Source organism: Sminthopsis crassicaudata, chromosome 1, assembly GCF_048593235.1.
Source record: "Sminthopsis crassicaudata isolate SCR6 chromosome 1, ASM4859323v1, whole genome shotgun sequence".
NCBI lineage: Eukaryota > Metazoa > Chordata > Mammalia > Dasyuromorphia > Dasyuridae > Sminthopsis > Sminthopsis crassicaudata.
This window is the reverse complement of record NC_133617.1, coordinates 79,014,110-79,034,610: the sequence shown is the minus strand read 5'-3', so window position 1 is coordinate 79,034,610 and position 20,501 is coordinate 79,014,110. Positions and strand designations below refer to the sequence as shown.

General features: G+C 33.8%; 1 protein-coding gene across 4 annotated transcripts in view; it reads right to left on the bottom strand.

The window, feature by feature from the left end:
* The window catches only part of LOC141540236 (DNA topoisomerase I, mitochondrial-like), a 68,878-nt gene that overhangs the window by 34,554 nt on the left and 13,823 nt on the right, over positions 1–20,501 (bottom strand). For 2 of the 4 annotated variants that reach the window (XM_074263996.1, XM_074264004.1), the window contains exons 7-8: positions 19,778–19,847; positions 6,027–7,294 (exon numbers count right to left, since the gene is read on the bottom strand). In XM_074263996.1, the coding sequence (XP_074120097.1) occupies positions 6,027–7,294; positions 19,778–19,847 (1,338 nt within the window). Of the gene's footprint in view, positions 1–1,129; positions 1,377–6,026; positions 7,295–19,777; positions 19,848–20,501 lie in introns of those variants that run through there. The other 2 variants (XM_074264015.1, XM_074264026.1) reach the window with 2 other exon arrangements.

The following is a 20,501-nucleotide window of genomic DNA, read 5'->3' as shown; positions in this document are numbered from 1 at the left end:
CAAATCCTCCCCTCCCCCTAATATAAGAACCTAAAGTTAGCCAAAAAGGATTTTCACTTTTATCTTAAGACATTTAAAAAATAATTATTATGGAATTTAGAAAGATTCTCCTCTGTTTAGGTAATAGACAAGCTGACTTAAGATTTTTCTGAATTCTCATTGTAATTTAAAGGGCCTAAAACTAATTTACAAATTTTTCATAATATTTATACCTTACTACAATACTTCAGAGGCATAAGTGATCTTTTCAATTAAATGGCAAGTGGATAGAGCACAGAGACAGGATCCAAGTTCAAATCCAGTTCACTAAAAGTCAGACATAACCGAACAGCATAGGTAACCTTAATTATGATCTAGTTAAACTGCATTTTACAAAGGACAATGAGGAGGAGGGAAAATGACTTGCCCAGAGTCCTAACAAAACCCATGGATCTCACTTCTAGTGCTTTTATCATCATGGCCACACTATCTCTTAAACAACAAGTCTCTTACACTTCTTGACTCTATGAATTCTGAAGATCCCTAATTTATAAATATATAAAAAATATAAATTATTATAAATATGAAAACTGTAAGGGATCCTATAGATCAATGAATCCAATTTGCTCATTTGACAACTGAAACAATGAGAGCACAGATCAATAAAGATCCTTGAGCAAGGTTACTAGGTTCCTTAAGAGCAGTATCAAGACAAGAAATCAGGTGTCTACTGAATCTTTACTAACTTCTACTACATTAAAGTAGGGGCAACTAGGTGGCAGCCGGATAGCACTGAGGTTGGAGTCAGGAAGATGACTTCCTGAGTTCAAATCTAATCTTAAAAACTTCCTAGCTGTGTGACCCAAAGGAAAGTACCTTAATCTTGGTTTGTCTCAGCTTCCTCATCTATGAAATGAGCTGGAGAAGGAAATGGCAAACCACACCTTTGCCTAGAAAACCCCAAGTGGAGTTACGAAGAGTCAGATACAATAACAAATTTAACTATGTCCTGAGACTCATTGTCAAAGGTGCTGAGAGGTGGGAGTGGGGTGGGTGGACATCCAGCAAACAGTCTCAAAATGAGGAAGAGAATACTTTCTTCTGCCTCAAAGGGGAAAAAAGGAGCAGAAAAATCTCAATCAACACTTACCTGGATCCTGCAGATCCCTTTCTTTTCTGTGCTATCGCCTGCCAGAAGGATTGCCTTCTCCAGGTGTTCAGGAGGTAACTAGATTTGGTATCATACCACATGCCAGAGACTACTTTTTTAATCCACAATATATTTCCAACACTAATCCGCATCCCAAAATATCACAACAGAAACCATGCTTATTTAACCAGAGACCAAGTAGGAAAATTAAGATAGTTCCATATGCCAGTCTGTTGACCTTTTACCCGGAAAGAATCTGGATTTACATACACTTGCTATCCACTGTGCTTTTAGAATACAGCATTCTGGGAAGTGTAGTTCTAAGCCTGAAAGTCATACAGCATATCTACATAACTATATAGCCATACCACAGTCCTTCCTGACTCTAACATTGTAGGCTCTCGGTTTTTCTGTATTAAGAGGTTTAGATTTAAAACTGACAGAGCTTCTAAAGGCCAATTACAATTCCTTAATAATAGATGAAGAGACTGAAACCCATCCAGGGTAAGTGACTTGTCTAATGACCTACAAATAACAAATGACAAGGGAGACAGGATTTGAACTCAGGTCCTCTGATTCCAAAATCAGTGCTCTATTTTTATCTGTATTATCTTCTAATGTTATGTTCCATCTGATTCTTAAAAGAATATATTAAGTACTGCTGCGAAAGGGGTGTGATGTGTAGTAGATCATCATTGGACCAGGAGTACTATAACCTGGTTCCCCCAGTTACTTCTATGAGATTAATGAAGTTTCTTCCCTACTCTGATCTCAGTTTCTTCACCTGTAAAATGTGACTACTTCCTAAGTATACCATTCCATAGTTCCTTTTGGTGCCAAAAGTCCATAATAGAAAGTACTTTTTACTACTTATTTAAAATGAGAACTGAAAGGTAGAGAAAGCTTACCTTGGCTGTGGCTAGGTTTCCTCATACACCCAGGAAAAAATCAATTAAGTATGAAGTTGAAAGAGAAATCAGTAAGGGCTGTGGATATTTGATACCAACGATCTGAAGATTTGATGCGTTTTCCTCTTTATGTTCATTTCTTAAAATACTCAATAGAATTTAGATATTCAAAATTTAAATCATGAATCCATGTTAACTGAAGAATTGTACAACTAAAAGGCACCTGAAATTACATAGTTCCCCTTGTTTTATAAACAGTTTCAATTCTGCTTCAGTTACCTCTTAATTGTGCAATCATGGATAAATTTAAGTTGAGTCTTTTTTTTTTTTTTTTTTTAAACTTTAAAAAGGAACAAATATACTTGTACAACCAGCACAGGGCTACTCTGAAGAACACACTTTATAAACTTTAAAGAAATTAGTTTTACATAAAATACCTTGTAGGACTGGATCATCTGGCTAACAAAATAGACTTTAAAGTCACTGTTCTAATTTATTCAATGAACAAGGACCACATTTAAAAGATCCATCTAGAAGTTACTCATTCACTTTATTCTTGGTTTATCCTGACACCTAGTGGCTCTAAAACACTGATACACTGTCAACAAAATTTCAGATTCATTTTTCCCCTCTGGCTTTCTTTACAATTTTTGGCATTCATTATCATTTTTGAAAAGCATACACCAGAGCTAACTTTTAAAATCCAAGTAATGTATCTGATTATGTATCTATTGCTTAATTTGAGAAATTTTAACCATCAAATCATAGTTTGATTCTAAGTTGAAAGGATCTTGAAGATCTTTTTCTAGTCTCTTTGCAACCCCATTTAGGATTTTCATGGCAAAGATACTTTTAAGGTTTACCACTTCTTTCTCCAGCTTTTACAAATGAGGAAACTTGAGTTGCCCAGGGTTACACAATCAACATCTAAAGTTTTTCTGACTCTAGGCCCAGCACTCTAAATTACTGTACCATCAAATTGCTTTAATTATATCTAGAAATATAGGTCTATATCTGACACAAATCCTGCATCATAATCCATCCACTTCTGACATCCTATCATCCATTATGCTACAATATGCTTCTTCTTTTGATATTCCCATTCTATTGGGAACAGTAATCAAATAAATACTATCCCTGCTTTTGGAAAGAACATTGACAATCAGTTGCCCTATAGCTCTAATCAAAATTCCCCATACAAACTCTGTACCCCTTTTAGAATGTCAGCTTTCTGACAAAAAAGATTGTCTTATATTATTTTGTGTCCTTGGGACCTGACTAAAGAATAGGTGCTTAATGCTTTTTCATTTAATAATTCATTATTAAGCCATTTAAATGTTCTTTTTTAATAGATAAGGAACTTACTCACCTACATCATCATTCCTTCCACTCTCAATTCTGCTCAGGCCTTCCTTGGCTACACTTTCTCCCTTCCTTGTCTTATCTTACATCACTGAGATCTTTCCTAATTGTCTTGTCTCTTTCACTTGGTTCATTCTTGATTCCTCACTCTTACTCACACCACATATCCAATTTATTGCCAATTCTTGTCATTTCTACATTTATACTATTTCTCAAATAGATGCCCATATCTCCACTCAACATAAAAAACACTTTAGTTCAGACCCCTCATCACCTCTTGTCTACAAAGGTCTTCTAATTTATCTCTCTCTCTTAAATCTTTCCATATTCTAACCTACCATCTGCTCATTTGCCAAAAGTATAGGTCTGGCCATGTTATACTGCCCTTCTCTCTTCCATCAATAAACTAGTGGGAAAGAGAGCAAGCATTTATTAAATACCTATGATATGCCAGATATTATGCTAAGTGTTTTTACAAACATTATCTCATCTGATACTCTTAACAACCTTTATATAGCTGTTATCTTTATTTTGCAAAAGAGGAAACTGAGACAAAGGTGAAATGACAAGTCCAGAATCATACAGTTAAGTCTCTAAGGGTGGATTTGAACTTGGGTCTTCCTGATTCCAGGTTCAATACTCTATCCATAGATGCTCACTATCTCCAAAATCAAATATAAAGTCCGCTCCATTTAAAGCTCTTCCTAACTTGTATCCTCCCTATCTTTCTAATATTCTACAGTAGATTAACCTCCACAGAATCTGAAGAAGGGACCCTGAAACTCTGAAGCTCCTAGAAGGAGAAAAATCTTCTTCAACCTGCCTCAGTGAAAGACCCCCAACAAGATAAAATAGCTTCATTCTGTTATCTAAGAGACTCATTCAATTCTATTCAAATTCCAGCTCAAGCTGAAACCCAACTTGTAGATAAAGAGCCAACTTAGAACAACTCCTTGCAGAGGACCTGACATGCCATTCCATGCTATGCCATGCTTGGCTATGCCAAGGAAACCTCTGCCCACTGGGATAATATTCTCTTCCAGCGCTACCCTCTCTTTATCCCCACCTACTTCCCTAACTAGACTTTTTGCCTCTGTTGGGATTTCTCTAAACTTCACTTCTCTGCCAGAACTCCTCCACTGAGGAATTCAGCCTTTCTCTCCTTGCATAATAAAGGCTGACTTCCCAATGCCAATAATAAACCTCTTTTATCAGTCTAGTCTTTTTGGGTCTGCAAATTCCTTTATAGAGAATCTCTGCGCTGCCAGAAGGAGGTTCCCCCAAACTCCCTACCCTTGTGCCAAGTCTCTAGGGGGTGTAGGGGAGCTTAACCTCTCCATTTGGTTCCCTGAATCCTGAACCTGCCAAACAGACCTCATCATTTAACTCCCTGACCACCAGGAACCCTAACCTCATTTTGGTTCCTTAAATCCAGACCTCATCATTTGATTCCCTGACAAAAGGGAACCCCAAAACCTAAACCTTATCAATTCTACATTCCAGCAACATTGGCCTACTTTTAGTTCCTTGAACACAACTCCATTTCCCCCGATGCCTGAAATACATTCCTTCCCTACCTCCTTCTTTATGTTTTTTTAACTTGTAAGGCTCAGCTCAAATCCTACTTTCTGCAGACCTTCTCTAGTCTCCCTACTGCTGAGTTCCTATTTGTGACAATAAATGAAACCCCTAAAAGGGTTGTAGTATTGAATTAAAAAAAATTTTTTTTTTGCTGAGGCAACTGGGGTTAAGTGACTTGCCCAGTATATTTGAATTTTTAATGTACATTTTCACTAGGCTGGAATCAATATCTTATTTAAGTATAATTTCTAATAGTATGAGTCTGAAACTCTTTAGGGATTAATTTTTCATATTAATTGGGACTAACCCTGTTACCTACCCTCTGAGATGACCTTTCATCTACTCTATATATATCTTGCATGAATCTAGTTATTTACGTATTGCTCCATTTTAATGTAATCTCCTTCAGGGTAGGGAGTGTTTTTGCTTTCTTTGTATATGCCCCATTGCTTAGCTGAATTTCTAGGTCATAGTAAATAATAAATGATTGTTGATTAAATGACCATTTCTAGATGATCTCTAACGTTCTGTCCAGCTCTAAATCCTATAATTCTTCAAATTTTCTAAAACTTCCACAAAATTTTTGCTTACAATATGAAAATTTTAGATCTTCCTTAGAAACCAGATATTATATATAATTTTATATATGTATAATAGACTTAATGATAACTCTTAGGCTATCAAGATTCTAAAGTTTATGTTTAAAACTAGACTACATTCTGTTCTATGTAATATTATTATTAAGTGATTTTGTTATATACCCCCAAGCCACAGATAGTAATGGCCAGTCTATTCAATCAGGCTACTAGAATAATCAAAAACCCCAATTTTCAGCCAAGGTGAGAAATGATAAGTTACCTTTTTTCCTTAAAGCATGCATTAATATGAACTTTCTAGAAATAATTTACATTGGCCTTATGTAATGTTTTCTTCTAAAAGAACCAAAGCAGAAGTCAGCTATACTTTCATTTTCAAACACAAAAACAATGCGTTTGTTTGAAATCTGTTCAAAAGAAAGGTCAGACTTACAGTCTAATAAAACATACCATTTCCATTTATTTTCTTCCTCCTGTCTTTTCTTTTTTCCTTTTTCATTTTCCTCCTTAGGGATTTTCTTCATTTCTTTATCTTTTTTCTTTTCCTTTTTCTTGGAACATTGTTCATTAACTAACAGCTTTTCCTTTTTCACTTTGTCTTTTGTTCCACTTTTCTTTACCAGGAATTGATTTTTTGCTTGTTTCTTGTCTTTTAGATCCTTTTCTTGTATGGCTTCATTCCTCTCTTTTGATTTTTCCTGTCTTTTCTTTTTTTTCCCTCCTTCATGGCTGCCTTTCGGCTTTTCTTCCTGAGTCTGTCCACCTTCCTCTCTTTCAGTTTTTATGTCTCTTCTTTTCTCTCCTTGCCCTTCTTCCGTTAGGCCCCCGTATTCTATCTTTCTTTCTTTTAACTTGTGCACGCCTTCCTCTTCTTCCTTCTTTTTCTTCCTTTTCTTTTCTTTTTTATAAACCACTGTTTCTGATTTAGTTTTGTTCTCCTGTAGCTTTCTCTCCTTTGCTTTTGTGGTGCCATCTTCTTTTTCAACTTCATTTTCTTCTTTAATTTTTTCAACCCTCAGTTCTTTTTCCCCTTTATTTTCATTATTTTGTATATATTTCCCTTCAAATGACTTTTGTCCTTTGGGGTTTTTTATTGTTTGATTTTTCTTTTCAGTGCCCATTTCCACAGGAACCATTTTGTTATCATCTTTTTTGCTCTCCGGCCATTTCTCATGATCTCCTCCCATTCTGCTGATACAATCATATTCTATTTTGTCTGCATTTTCTTTTTTTTCAGATTCTTTTATATTCTCTTTTATATTGTTGTTTTCCTTTTCAGCCTTTTCTTTCAGGACATCTTGGGTGTCACCATGGTTCCTCTCAATCATTTCAATTCTTCCTATCTTTTCTTTTGTTTTCTTGTGCTCACTACCACTCTCCTTTATTGACTTCCCTGCCTTTTGAGACTTCTCAGCATGTTTTTGTTTATGATGTTTTTCTTGTCTTTTCTTTGAGTCCTTTTCTTTAAGAACTTCCTGCTTATTTTTGCCAATTACATCTTTTGTCCGGTTGCTTACTATTGTTTTGTTGTTTGATTCTTCCATGGTACTCCAATCTAGAATGCTTACATACTTCCTCATTCCCTTTTTTCCCCCTATGGTGACTTTACTTAAGGGATCTTCTTTATTTGCTGAACGTTTCCCATCTTCACAGATTCCTTGATTTTCACAACAAAGAGCTTCTGGCTTGCTTTCATGAACTTCTTGTAATTTTGTAATCTTATCCAAAGGGAGAGAACACAAAAAAATTAAAAGTAGAAGTTAGATTGGTAACATTGCATAAACTTAGACAATTGTAAGTGTTCAATTCAAACTTACACTCATTTATGAAGTACCTAATATGGGCCTCACACTGGAATTGATTCAAAGGGCAAAAAAGACATGGAGCTTACAGCTCAGCAGGGAAAAAAGACACCAACATAAACAATTATAAGTACCCAATATTATAATGTAAGTACATGAAAATGGTGCAAAACAAAATATAATATAAGATCCAAAGAAGGGTCCTATTTGAGAAAGACAGGAAAGAATTTGAGTTATGCTTCAAAGCATGGGTGGGAATCCAAAAAGACCTTTCCAGGGACAGGGAATCAGGAGTAAAGCACAAAGTTCATTTGAAAGGTGTACTTATGTGCATGGTTCAGCTTAGAAATTAAGGCTGGAAAAGCAAGATGGTAACAATTATATAGGATCTTAAAATGCCAAAGTAAGGAATTTAAGTTTTATTCAGCAGGCAATAATGAGCTACTTAAGATTCTGAGTATTAGCGTTACATAACTATATATATATATATATACACACACACACACACACACACACACACACACACACACACACATATATATATATATATATTATAGACTATATAGAAAATAAATTAATTTGAAACTAACATTAAGGATGATTTGCAAGTGAAGGAATGCAATAGGAGACGAGGACGCAAGAAGATGATGTATTGAGACTACTTTAACACTTCAGGATGATAGGAAATTAGCTGTACTAAGTAAATGGGCACTGAAATAAAGAAAAGGAATGAGACGAGAAATATAAGAGAAATTCAACTACCAGAAAGAATGATAGAATCACAGAATCTGAGCTGGAAGAAATTTCAATAGTTCTATCTACCAATCCAAACCCCCAAAAGAAGCCTTCCTACAATATACCCAAATGGTCATTCAGGGTTTGCTTGAAGACCTCCAGGGAAGTGGAACATATCACTTCTTTAGGCAGTCACTTCCCTTGTAGCTCTAAATCTAAGATAAAGCTCCCTGACATGAAACATAACTTTGTCTCTTAGAAATTTCTATACTTTACTCCTAGTTCTACCTTCTGGGACAAAGAGAATAAATGAAGTCCCTTCCCCACATTACAACCCTTCGAATACTGGGATATTCCTTCTTTACACAAAACATCCTTAATTCCTTCAAATGATCTTCACTGGACATGAATTTAAGGTCTTTCACCATTCTCATCTTCCTTTGAATACCATTCAGCTTATCAATGCTCTTCCTAAAATATGATTCACACAACAAAACATAGCCCTTATATGTAGTCTGGCCAGGGCAGAGAAAAGACCATCAGTTCTTTATTGGAAATTCTGCATGGAAGGTTATTTTTTTCACTGTTGCCAAATAGGGGAAAGGACATTAACATCTAGCTAAGGTAATGCCTGGTAACTGGAAGGATAGGCTCTTGGTCAAGCTATCAATTTACAAGCAATTATTATACGTGATGGAATATCCTTAATGAGAGATGGTAAAAATAATACAATTGCCTATAATTTTACAAATATGATGATGATTTTAAACTTAAGATAGAAGGATTAGGACAAAACTACTATTAAAAATGCCTGTCATACACAGAGTAGCAGATACAATATATAAGGAGAGCATCATTAATTCAAGTAGAAATTACCCAAAAAGAAAGACAACAATAAAATCCATTGCTAATATATCAAATATGATAATCCATGCTAATATATCAAATATGCATAATAAGCAATTAGGAAAATAGGATCTCACAGAATACACAAGAGCTGTTGAGATGCTAGAATATGCATCCAGAAAGTTAGCCCTCTTCAAAACAGAGAAAAAAAGTGGTAGAACAGAACTGCATTAAGAAAACATATCCGGTGTCCATCAATTGGAGAATGGTTGGGTAAATTGTGGTATATGAAGGTTATGGAATATTATTGCTCTGTAAGAAATGACCAGCAGGAGGAATACAGAGAGGCTTGGAGAGACTTACATCAACTGTTGCTGAGTGAAATGAGTAGAACCAGAAGATTACTATACACTTCAACAACAATACTGTATGAGGATGTATTCTGATGGAAGTGGAAATCTTCAACATAAAGAAGATCCAACTCACTTCCAGTTGATCAATGATGGACAGAAATAACTATACCCAGAGAAGGAACACTGGGAAGCGAATGTAAATTGTTAGCACTACTGTCTATGTACCTAGGTTACTTATACCTTCGGAAGCTAATAATTAATGTGCAACAAGAAAATGGTATTTACACACATATATTGTATCTAGGTTATATTGTAACACATGTAAAATGTATGGGATTACCTGCCATCGGGGGGAGGGAGTGGAGGGAGGGGATAATTTGGAAAAATGAAAAAAAAAAAAAGAAAAAAAAAAAAAAAGAAAACATATCCGGGAAAGTAGCAAGATGTACATTTTTTTTCCCACCTCAAGCCTTCATCAACATTATATCCCTCCCACACAAACAAACCTCAACTTTCTCATCAATTAAAGATATTGCCCCCTGCTTTACTGAGAAAAGAGATTATTTCCTGTGAATTCCTTTTTTTTTCTTTTTCTCTACATTTCAATACAAATGGGAAAAAATAAAGTTATCAGAAACAACTATGCCAATAAGGTATTTGTTAAAATTTCCAAATAATTATACAAAACAAGTATTTATAGAAACATAAAATATTAAGACTCTTTTAAGAAAAACAGATGGGAAATCTAAATAACCCAATCTCAAAAAAAGAAACAAGTCATAAATGAATTCCCAAAGAAAAAGAATATAATTTTCAGATGGATTTTCAAATGAATTATATCAACAAATAACTCCCATCAAGGAAGAATTTATCAGAAAGAAAAACACAAAACAATTAGATTCTAATGAATATTATGGCAGGGGAGGCAGAGACTCAATTGTAGAGAGTAGAAAAGACATTGTCTGAGCTTTCCTCAGTTTTCTACAGAATCAAAACTAGATCTGAACATATTTTGGAGTGACAGAACTCATAAATATTTGGAGGGTAATAACTTTTGTAGCTTAAGATATCTTGGAAGGACTTCAGGAAAGGTCTATCTTAATTGGGCAGGAGACAATTTGGTCCAGCACAGGTATAGAGCAGAGAGACCCAATATGAGGAATCTAACTGAAGACTCTTAGTCAAAGTACAGACTACTCTGTCTTGGTTCATAAGGCTATATGAATCAACAGACCAGCTGTGAGAACTCTAACTTAGTAACTACAAAGGGCAAAATGTGAGCCCCTGAACCCCAACAGGCTTGGACTCCGCCGGGCCCACCCCAATGCAATGGGAAACCCAGCAGCACCATTGGTCCCAGCACAGTCAGTGAGAAGCCCTTGTCCCCTTGAAGAAGAAGCTCAGGACGATCTCCCCTATGCCCTAGGAGCAGACCTTAACCTTTAAAAATGAGCAAAAAAGCAAAAAGTGCTCTGACCACAGAGAGCTACTTATGGAAACAGGGAAAATGAGAACACAAACCCAGAAGAGTACAGAAAAAGTAAAATGCCTTCAGGTGAAGCCTCAAAAGAGGATATGAACTAGTCTCAAGTTCAAAAGGCTTTCTTGGAAAACTCAAAAAAGATCTTAAAAGAGAGACAGAAAAAAAAACGGAGAAAAGAAATGAAAGCTATGCAGGAGAGTTATGAAAGTTTGGGGAAGAAAGCCAATAGCTTGGAAAAGGAAGCACAGAAATTGAAGAAAACAACTCCTTAAAAAACAAACTTGGCAAAATGGAAAAAGAAAACTTGTTAAAGACTAAATTTGGCTAAATGGGGAAAAAAAAATATAGAAAACAACTCCTTTGTACTCCCAAAGTACAATTGTCCAAATGCAAAAAGAGGTTTAAAAAAAAAAAAAAAAAGGCTAACTGAAAACAGTAATTTGGGAAAGATTCTGGGAAGATGGTGGAATAGGTTGGTTAAATTTCAAGCTCTCCAGATTTGTCCCACAAATAGAACAAATTTACACCCCAAGGCAAACATAGACTGTTGAAAAATGAAGACTTGGGACAGAAGAGGAATGGTTCTGACACAACCTAGCTGGCTGTGAAGTGCAAACAGCTTCCGGCTAGCTGGGTATAGCTGGAACCTTCAGCAAGAACCACAGAAACTTTCACCTCCTAGACTGCTTGAGGAGTTGGGGGTCTGAGTCCTAGAAGACTGAGGAAACCTTAGCTTATCTGGAACACCAGGCCCAGCTGTGCTGCTGAGACATAGCCCTAGACAAGACGGTACAAGCACATGGCAGTGTAGAAGCAGTGGGGCAGAGACACTGCTGGCTGTGGGCACTTGATGGAGGGAGGAGCTCTTGGTCTGGGTTTCCAGGTCAGAGAGGAAGAACTGAAGTTAAGCCAGAGGCATCATCCCCTACCTACCTCAGGATTAGAAATGCTTACACTAATCTTTCTTTAAAAAAAAAAAAAAAAAAGAACCAACAAAGAAAAATGAACCTAACCATAGAAACTTACTATGGGAATAGGGAAAACTGGGGTCATATTCTGAGGAGGACATGGAAGTAAAAAAAACTTCTACCCCAAAGAGTAACACAAAATGGCCCCCTGCCTAGAGAGAATTTATAGAATTTTAAAAAGAATTTAAAAACCAAATGAAGGATACTGAGGAAATACTAAGTAATAATAATAATAACCATCCAAAAAATCCAAGAAGATTATGGAAAAAAAGTTAAACTAGAAAAAGTACAAAAATAACTCTTTGAAAATTAGAATTGGGCAAAGGGAAGCCAATAAAGCTATGAGAGATCAAGAAATAAAAAAACAGATTATAAAGAATGAAAAAATAGAACAGAATATAAAACATCTTATAAGAAAAATGACATCTAGAGAACAGATCAAGAAGAAAAAAAAATATAAGAATAATTGGATTGACTAAAAGCTGTGACCAAAAAAGGAATGTTGACACAATAATGCAAGAAATAACCCAAAAAATTATCCTGGAGTAATAAAACATAAGGGGAAAGTAGATATAGAAAAACGCCACCAAATAGCCATCTCAATGAGATTCTTTGTGGAAAACACATAGAAACATTATTGCCAAATTTTGAAACCCCTATATCAAAGAGAAAAATTTAAAGAACAAAAAAAAAAAATTAATTATACTGGAGTTACAATTAGAATTGTACAGAACTTAGCAGCAGCCAGGATAAAAGATCAGATTCTAAAATCATATTTACCAAAAATCAAAAGAATTAGGCTTGTGACAAAAATATCATACAGCAAAATTATTTATATAATATTGATTGAGAAAAAATGGACATTCAACAAACTTGAAGATTTTCAGGCCTTTGTATCAACCAAACTAGAAATTAATAGAAAATTTAACATATAAGAAGCAATATCAATTTTAAGAAACTCAACATGGACAAATAATGTTTTTTGTTTTTTTTTTTTTACATGGGAAATTTATATCATATGTTAAAGATTGACATCTACAATAGGACAGTGCAAAAGAAAGATTGGGGCAGAGTTAAAGTGAAAATATTAATTATGTTATACAAATGAGGTACAGCGGAAGAATACACATTGAGGCATTAGAGGAGGAAGAAGGCTCATAGTTCTGAAAACCTATAAATTTGCAAAACTACATATATATCACGAAAGTACAGCACCCTTCAAAATGTATACAGAAATAAGGGGGAAGGGATGGGTAGATGGGGAAGCAAAGACTGAGAGAAAAAGGGGAATCCATGGGTGAGGAGATTAAGTAAGGCAAGTTAGGAGCAGAATTAAAGCGAAGGGTCAGCAGGAATAGGAAAGATATGTGTGTGTATGTATGTGGGGGAGGGAGGAGATGTGTGTATGTTTATATCTACATATGTATACATAAATATATCCTTTCTTAACTATAGTCTGCTTGGGGTGGGGGAGAAGGATGAAAAGGAGAAAAAAAGAATAAAGTAAAAAAGGAACAAAGCAGAGAACAAAAGAACAATTTACAAGGAAGTAAAGAAAAGATGGACATTCAAATATAATTTCTCTTACTAACACACATATACACACACACACAATTTCTTGAACATATACATATATAAAATTTCATGAACTGGTGATTTGTTGTTTTATATATATATGTATATTTATGTATTACATATATAAAATTTCATGAACTGGTGATTTGTTGTTTTATATATATATATATATATATTTATGTATTTGATTTGAACTCGAATCCTCCTGACTTCAGGGCTGGTGCTCTATCCACTGTGCCACCTAGCTGCCCCTGTTATATATTTTGAATCCTCCCTGATTTTCTGCTGGGAACATGACAATGTTCTCTTTTGTTTTGTTTCATTTTGTTTTGTATTCCTTTTCATTTTTTTTTTTAATAAATTAAAAAATTTTTTAAAATAAAGAAAATAATTACCTAAAAATTAGAATTGGACAAATGGAAGTGAATGACTCAATGAGATATCAAGAAAGTCAAACAAAATTTAAAAACTGTAAAAATAGAAGAAAATATAAAATACCTCATTGGAAAAACAACTAACCTGGAAAATAGATCCAAGAAAGACAATCTAAGAATTATTTCAATACCTAAAAGACACAATGAAAGAAAAGAGCCTGGACAACACCTTTCAAGAATTATCAAGGAAAACTTCCCTAATATCCTAGGATCCAGAGGGCAAAATAGTCATTGAAAAAATCCACCAATCACTTCCTGAAAAAGATTCCCAAATGAAAACACCAAGGAATATAGTAACTAAATTCCAGAATTATCAAATCAATGAGAAAATACTGCAAGCAGTCAGAAAGAAACAAGTCAAATATTGAAGAGCCACACTTAGGATTAAATGTGGGAAGGCGTGGAATATGATATTCCAGAAGGCAAAGAAGCTTGAACTACAACTAAAAATCAACTAACCAGCAAAATTAAACATTCTCTTTCAGGGGGAAAAGATGGACATTCAATAGTCAATCATTTCTGAATGAAAAAAGAGCTGAACAGAAAATTTGATATCCAAATATAATAAGACTCAAGAGAAGCATAAAAAAGTAAATAGAAGGGGAAAAAAAAAAAACCACTTGTTTTTAAAGGTTAAAGTGTTTACAACCCAACATGAGGTGATAGATGTAACGCTTGAAAACTGTATCTTTTTCAAAATAGTTATTAAGGGTATACTTAGGGGATGTAGGTATTTTTATTTTATTGCAATAATATAAAAAAATTTAGGGGTAGAAAGGAGATTGTATACATAGCAGACAATATTTTTGATTTGAGATGAACTCAAAAAATTAGGGGTAGAATTCATGATCTCAAACAAGGTAATAAAAATAAACATGATTAAAAGAGATAAACAGAAAAACTGCATAATATTTAAAGATACCATAGACAACATATTAATACCAATTATATACATATTTATACACATACACCAAATGACAGAATTTTAAATACTTAGAGGAAAAGTTGATAGATTTACAGGGAAAAATATACAATAAAACTATAATAATTGGGAATTTACATTCATTTCTTTCAGACCTAGAAACATTTAACAAAAAGGAGAAGATAAGGATCTAAATAAAACTTTATAAAAGTTAGAAATACTAGCTCCTTTGTGATTACTGAATTTAAGAATAAGGAAAAATACGTACTTCTTAACTATGTGCAATAAACTTTATAAAAAATGGGCATATATTAGGAAAAGAAAAAGAAAAACTTCCAAAGATGAGAAGCAGAAGTCATTTAAAAAAAAAAAAATATATATATATATATATATATATTGACCACAATGCAATAAAAGTATATTCAATAAAGGATCTTTAAAGAAAGGAATAACTGGAAGTTAATTCTAAATAATTGGTAGGTCAAAGAATAGATCAAAGAAACAATAGATCATTTCATCAAGAAAAATGACAGCAATGAAACAACATACCCAAACTTTTGGAATGCACCCAGAGTAATATTAAAGGGAAAATTTTTAAATCTAAAAAGGTTTTTTAATAAAAGAAAGAATAGATTAAGAAAATGTGTATTTAACTAAAAACACACACACACACACACACACAGACAAAAAGCAAAAAACATAAAAAAAAAACCAAAACCCTCAACTATCACCAAAATAGAACTCAAAATCAAAGATAACATTGATAAAACTGAGAGGAAATCTATAACTTAATTTCTAAATAAAACTAATGATCTGGTTTTTTTTTTCTGTAATAGCTAATCTAATTTTTGAAAAAGAAAAATGGAAATAAATTCCCAGCCTCAAAAGCAAAAAAAAAAAAAAAATTCAAACAAATGAAAGAAATTTTCTGAAAATATTTTGCCCAAATTAATAACTTTGATGAAATAAATGCTTATAAAAATATAATTTAACAAAACAAGAAAAAGAATTTAAATAATTAAATTTCAGACTAAAAAACTGCAAATAAAAAATAAATTCCCTCTTCCAAAAAGCAACAGAACCAAATGATTTCACAAATAAATTCCAAGGAAAAAAAATTAATTTGAATTGTATAAACTACAAAAACAGAAAAGAGATCCTGCCAAACTTTTTCAGTGATACAAATAATTATGATAACCTAACTTGGGGGGTAGAAATCAGAGAAAAAAACAACTCACCAATATCCTAAATATATACTGACACAAAAGTTTTAATTGAAATATTATCACAGGTAAAACCAACTACTATACATATGACTAGATCTAGATTTATACCAGGAATTCAAAGTTATTGTTTTTTCAACATAAGAAAAACTATAAATTCATATAATTAAAAAAGAACATTTTAAAATCACAAGTAGATGCAGGAAAAATTTTGGAGGAAATGCAATGTCTATTTTTTATTTAAAAGTAAATGGAGGAAGGGGGGAAAGTTAGGTGGCACAGCGGATAGAGCACCAGCCCTGAAGTCAGGAGGGACTTGAGTTCAAATTTGGTCCCGACTTCCTAGCTGTGTGACCTTAGGCAAGTCACTTAACCCCAATTGCCTCAGCAAAAAAAAAAAAAAAAAAAAAAAAAAAAAGAGGGGTGGCTAGGTGATACAGTGGATAGAGTACCAGCCCTGAAGTCAGGAAGACTGGAATTCAAATATGGCTTACCCCACTTAACCCTTCCTAATTGTGTGATTCTGGGCAAATCCCTTAACCCCAATTGCTCAGCACAAAAAAAAAAAAAAAAAAAAAAAAAAAAAAAGGTAAATGGACCACCTTATCAAGGTAAAGAGATTTTGACCAACATTATATATATAAAATGATGAACTTTTAGAAGCCTTTTCAGTAAGAAATGCAAATAGAATGTCCATTATAACCACTATTTTATGCTATGTACAAGAAATGAAAAATGAGAAATAAGAAAAAAGAAATAAAGATAAACAAAGAAGCAATAAAATTGTTAAACTTTGTAGATTACATAGCTAATTAGAGAACCTAAAGAGTTAATGAAAACTTAATTGAAATAATAATTTTATCAATTAGCACGATATTAAAACCCACACAAATTATTTGCTTTTTACATTTTATCAACAAAACTTAGTAAGATGAGAGACAAGAAACATTTCATTTAAGACAACTATAGAATGTATAAATTATTTGGTAATCTACTTATCAAGACTGATACAGGAACTAAATAAATACAACCACAAAATTCTTGACAAAAATAGAGATCCACCTTAATAACTGAAGATTAATTATTTATAGCTTCTACCTATAGTTCACAGCTCAGGGCAATATATTTAAAAAGACAATACAACTAACTTAATTTATTTATTCAGAGCCAAATCAATTTAATTAACAAAGGATTACTTTAAAGGTAGGAAAAATAATAATTCATCTGAAGTAATTAAAAAGATCTAGAATCTCAAGGGAAATAATGAAAAGAAATGAGAAAGAAATGGGCCAAGTAGATATCAAACATAATACTAAAACCAGTTATCATCATTACTTGGTACTGGTTAAAAAATGGAAAAGTTGATCAGTGGAATATATTAGGTAGGTATACAAGATATAGAATAAACAAAGTAACAGTAACTGACTCCAAGATCCCAACCACTGGGGAAAGGATTCAATAAAAACTGTTAGGAAAACTGCAAAGCATTATGACACAAATTAGGTTTAGACCAATATCTCATACCACAGAGCAAAGAAACTCCAAATGAATACTGGACAGAAAAGGCAATACTATAATCAAATCAGAATAGCAGAGGTGATAAATTACCACTATGAGAAGACTCTTTTACCAAAAATGGATAAATCACACTTTAAAAAATGGACAGTTTTATTTACATAATAAAAAGTTTCTGCACAAACAAAATCAATGCTAGTGAACTTAGAAGAGAAACAAGTTAATGCAGTAAAAAATCTTTACAGTAAATTTCTCTGGTAAAGATTTGATATCCAAGTGATATAGAGAATTGATTTAAATATATACGAACAAGTATCATTGCCTCAAAGACAAAAGGTCAAAGGACAAGAAAAGGTAGATCTCAAAAGAAGATTCATATTATAAATAACTTAAATAATATTCTAGGGGGCAGCTGGACGACATAATACTTAGAACACAGGCTTTAGAGTCAGGAAGACCTGAATTTAAATCTGATCTCAGATTTTTTTGGGGGGAGGCTGAGGCAATTGGGGTTAAGTGACTTGCCCAGGGTTACACAACTAGGTATACTTCCTAGCTGTGTCCGAGGCCAGATTTGAACTTTTGTCCTCCTGACTTTAGGGCTGATGATCCACTGCACCACCTACCTGCCCCAATGAACATTTTTACTAGCTATATGGTCTTAGGCAATTAACCCCAATCATCTCACACAAACAAAAAGAAATAATATTCCAATTCATTAATAACCGAAATGCAAATGAATACAACTCTGATTTTCCACTACATACCCATCAGATAGGCAAAAGATGAAAAAAAGGGAAAATTATAATTGGTGTAGGGTTTATGGGAGGAAAGGCACATTAATGTGCTTGTTGGTAGATTTGTAACGTGATTCAGCCATTCTAAAGGCTAGTTTGGAACTATACCTCAAAGATCACTAAATTAAATTTACTCTTTGACTCAGTGATAGTATTACCTGGCTTATATCCCCCTAAAAAAAAAATCAAAGGACAAAGATACATGTATACAAAAATATTTAAAACAACATATTTTGCTCTAGCAAGAAACTGAAAAATAAAGGGGTGTTAATCAATTGGGGAATGATAGCAAAAAGATATATGAAAGTAATAGAATATTATTGTGCCATAAGAAATTATTCAAGTGATAGATCCAGAGTCCTGGGAAGACTTGTATGAACTGATGTACCGAGTATTAAATGAGTGGAACTGAAAGAACAATTTATACAATGTCTACAACATTGTTAAAGAAAAAAGCAATTTAAAAAGATTTAAAAATAGAAATAAATGTAATGGCTAATCACACCTTCTGAGAACCAATGATTAAATAAGCTATTTGCTAAAAGAGAGGTTATGGATATGAAATACAGAATGATACACATTTTCACACATAGAAAAATGTACAAATCTGTTCTGCTTCAATAAGCTTATTTAACACAAAGGACCCTTAAAGGAGGGTGCTTTTTTTTTTTAATTGGAAGAAATTGGAGGAAGGAGACAGGAATGAACGATACTGTTAACTTTAAGGACAGAAGTAATATTCTACAAAGTATAGAAGAAAAAATTATGTTAAAAATGCTAACCAAGAGGAGAATGACAACTCCAAATGTGGAACCACAGGCAGTTTGCCAATATCAGTTCTCCAGGAAATATTATAGTTCTCACTTCCAGAAAATGATGAGTAAAGGGAATAAATATTCCAACAACCAGACCTATGTGACATTCATATTTCTGCCTTAACAAAATGACTTTCTATCTTTGATTAAAGTGTTGAATTTTAGAAAAGAAGGCTAACAGGGTTTGAAAGAATATTTCTCTATCCTCTAAGTTTTCAGTGAAAATTAAGTGTTTTTAAATGCAATGTAAAAACAAAGAAGAAAACGGATACCAAGGAACAAAGAATAATTCTGACCTGTGTTGAAAACTGAAGGGTAGAAGACTATCACACAGAGAAATGGAAGAAGAATCACTGACTATTTGGCACCTAAGTAGCAGATGAGACTATTCCAGAACAGGAATAAACCAACCCCACTGAAGATGAAGAAGCTGAACATGCTCCAGGAATGATATGAATCCAAAGGTGTCCTTAGGTGAGTAATGTGGCAGTAATGTAGGACGTTCCTGGCTTCTCTGATTACTTTCAAATCTATGAACTTGTGAATAGAAGATTTTAAGCTATTAAAAGATACTAAAGCTTAAAACTGCATTAAAGCTTTTGGCTATCTAAGCCATTTCCCCAAAATATATCAGTACACAAATAACAAGTTGTATTATCTTTTAAGAATTAAAGTTATATCTGATAGATTGCAAATTGTTAAAAAAAAAAATCCATAATTTAAAAATACTTACTTTGTCACCTTTTTTCTTGGACAGCTTCTCGTTATTTCCAGGCTTCACCTCCAGAGTTATCTGTTCTGATCTAGAATACAAATTTTATAAATTTCTATTTAACTTTACCCACAGGAATACACTGAATTTTATTGACAGGCAAAATTGGCTACCACATAAAAAAAGGGGGGGAGAATAAGGGGAACAAAGATATAACAACTCAGAAAAGGGTTCCCTCCTCACCTAAATGCCAGGTGCCAGATAGTGGAGTAAGAGGAAGAAGTCCTAAAGGAAGTACTTGCTCAGATAGCATCAGGAAATACGCTCACCTTTTCACCCTTAAGGACTAGAGATAGGAGGAAAGGCTCAACACTAGGAATGAAGGGGAAAGCTAGTTGTTGCTCTGTAAATAACCAGCTTGTGAAGCTCTACCCCTTAATTTCTAGCATAAGGTTGAAAAAATCAGATCAAGAGAAACTAGTCTTCCTAAAGAAGTCAAATCAAAAGATTCAAGAAAATCCAAAGTGAAAAGGGAAGGCTGAAAGAATGCCAAAATTGCATGAGAACAACAATCCTCTCCCAACCCCAACCCACAGCATCCCGGGGGGGTCGGGGGGGGGGGGAACAACATACCATTATGTCCAACTGATATCTTGAGAGGAGGCACAACAGTGGATAGAGAGATAGCCTTGGAACCAGGAAGACCATTCTGTCCCTGTTCTACACTTTCTGTCTCCTCTCTCCT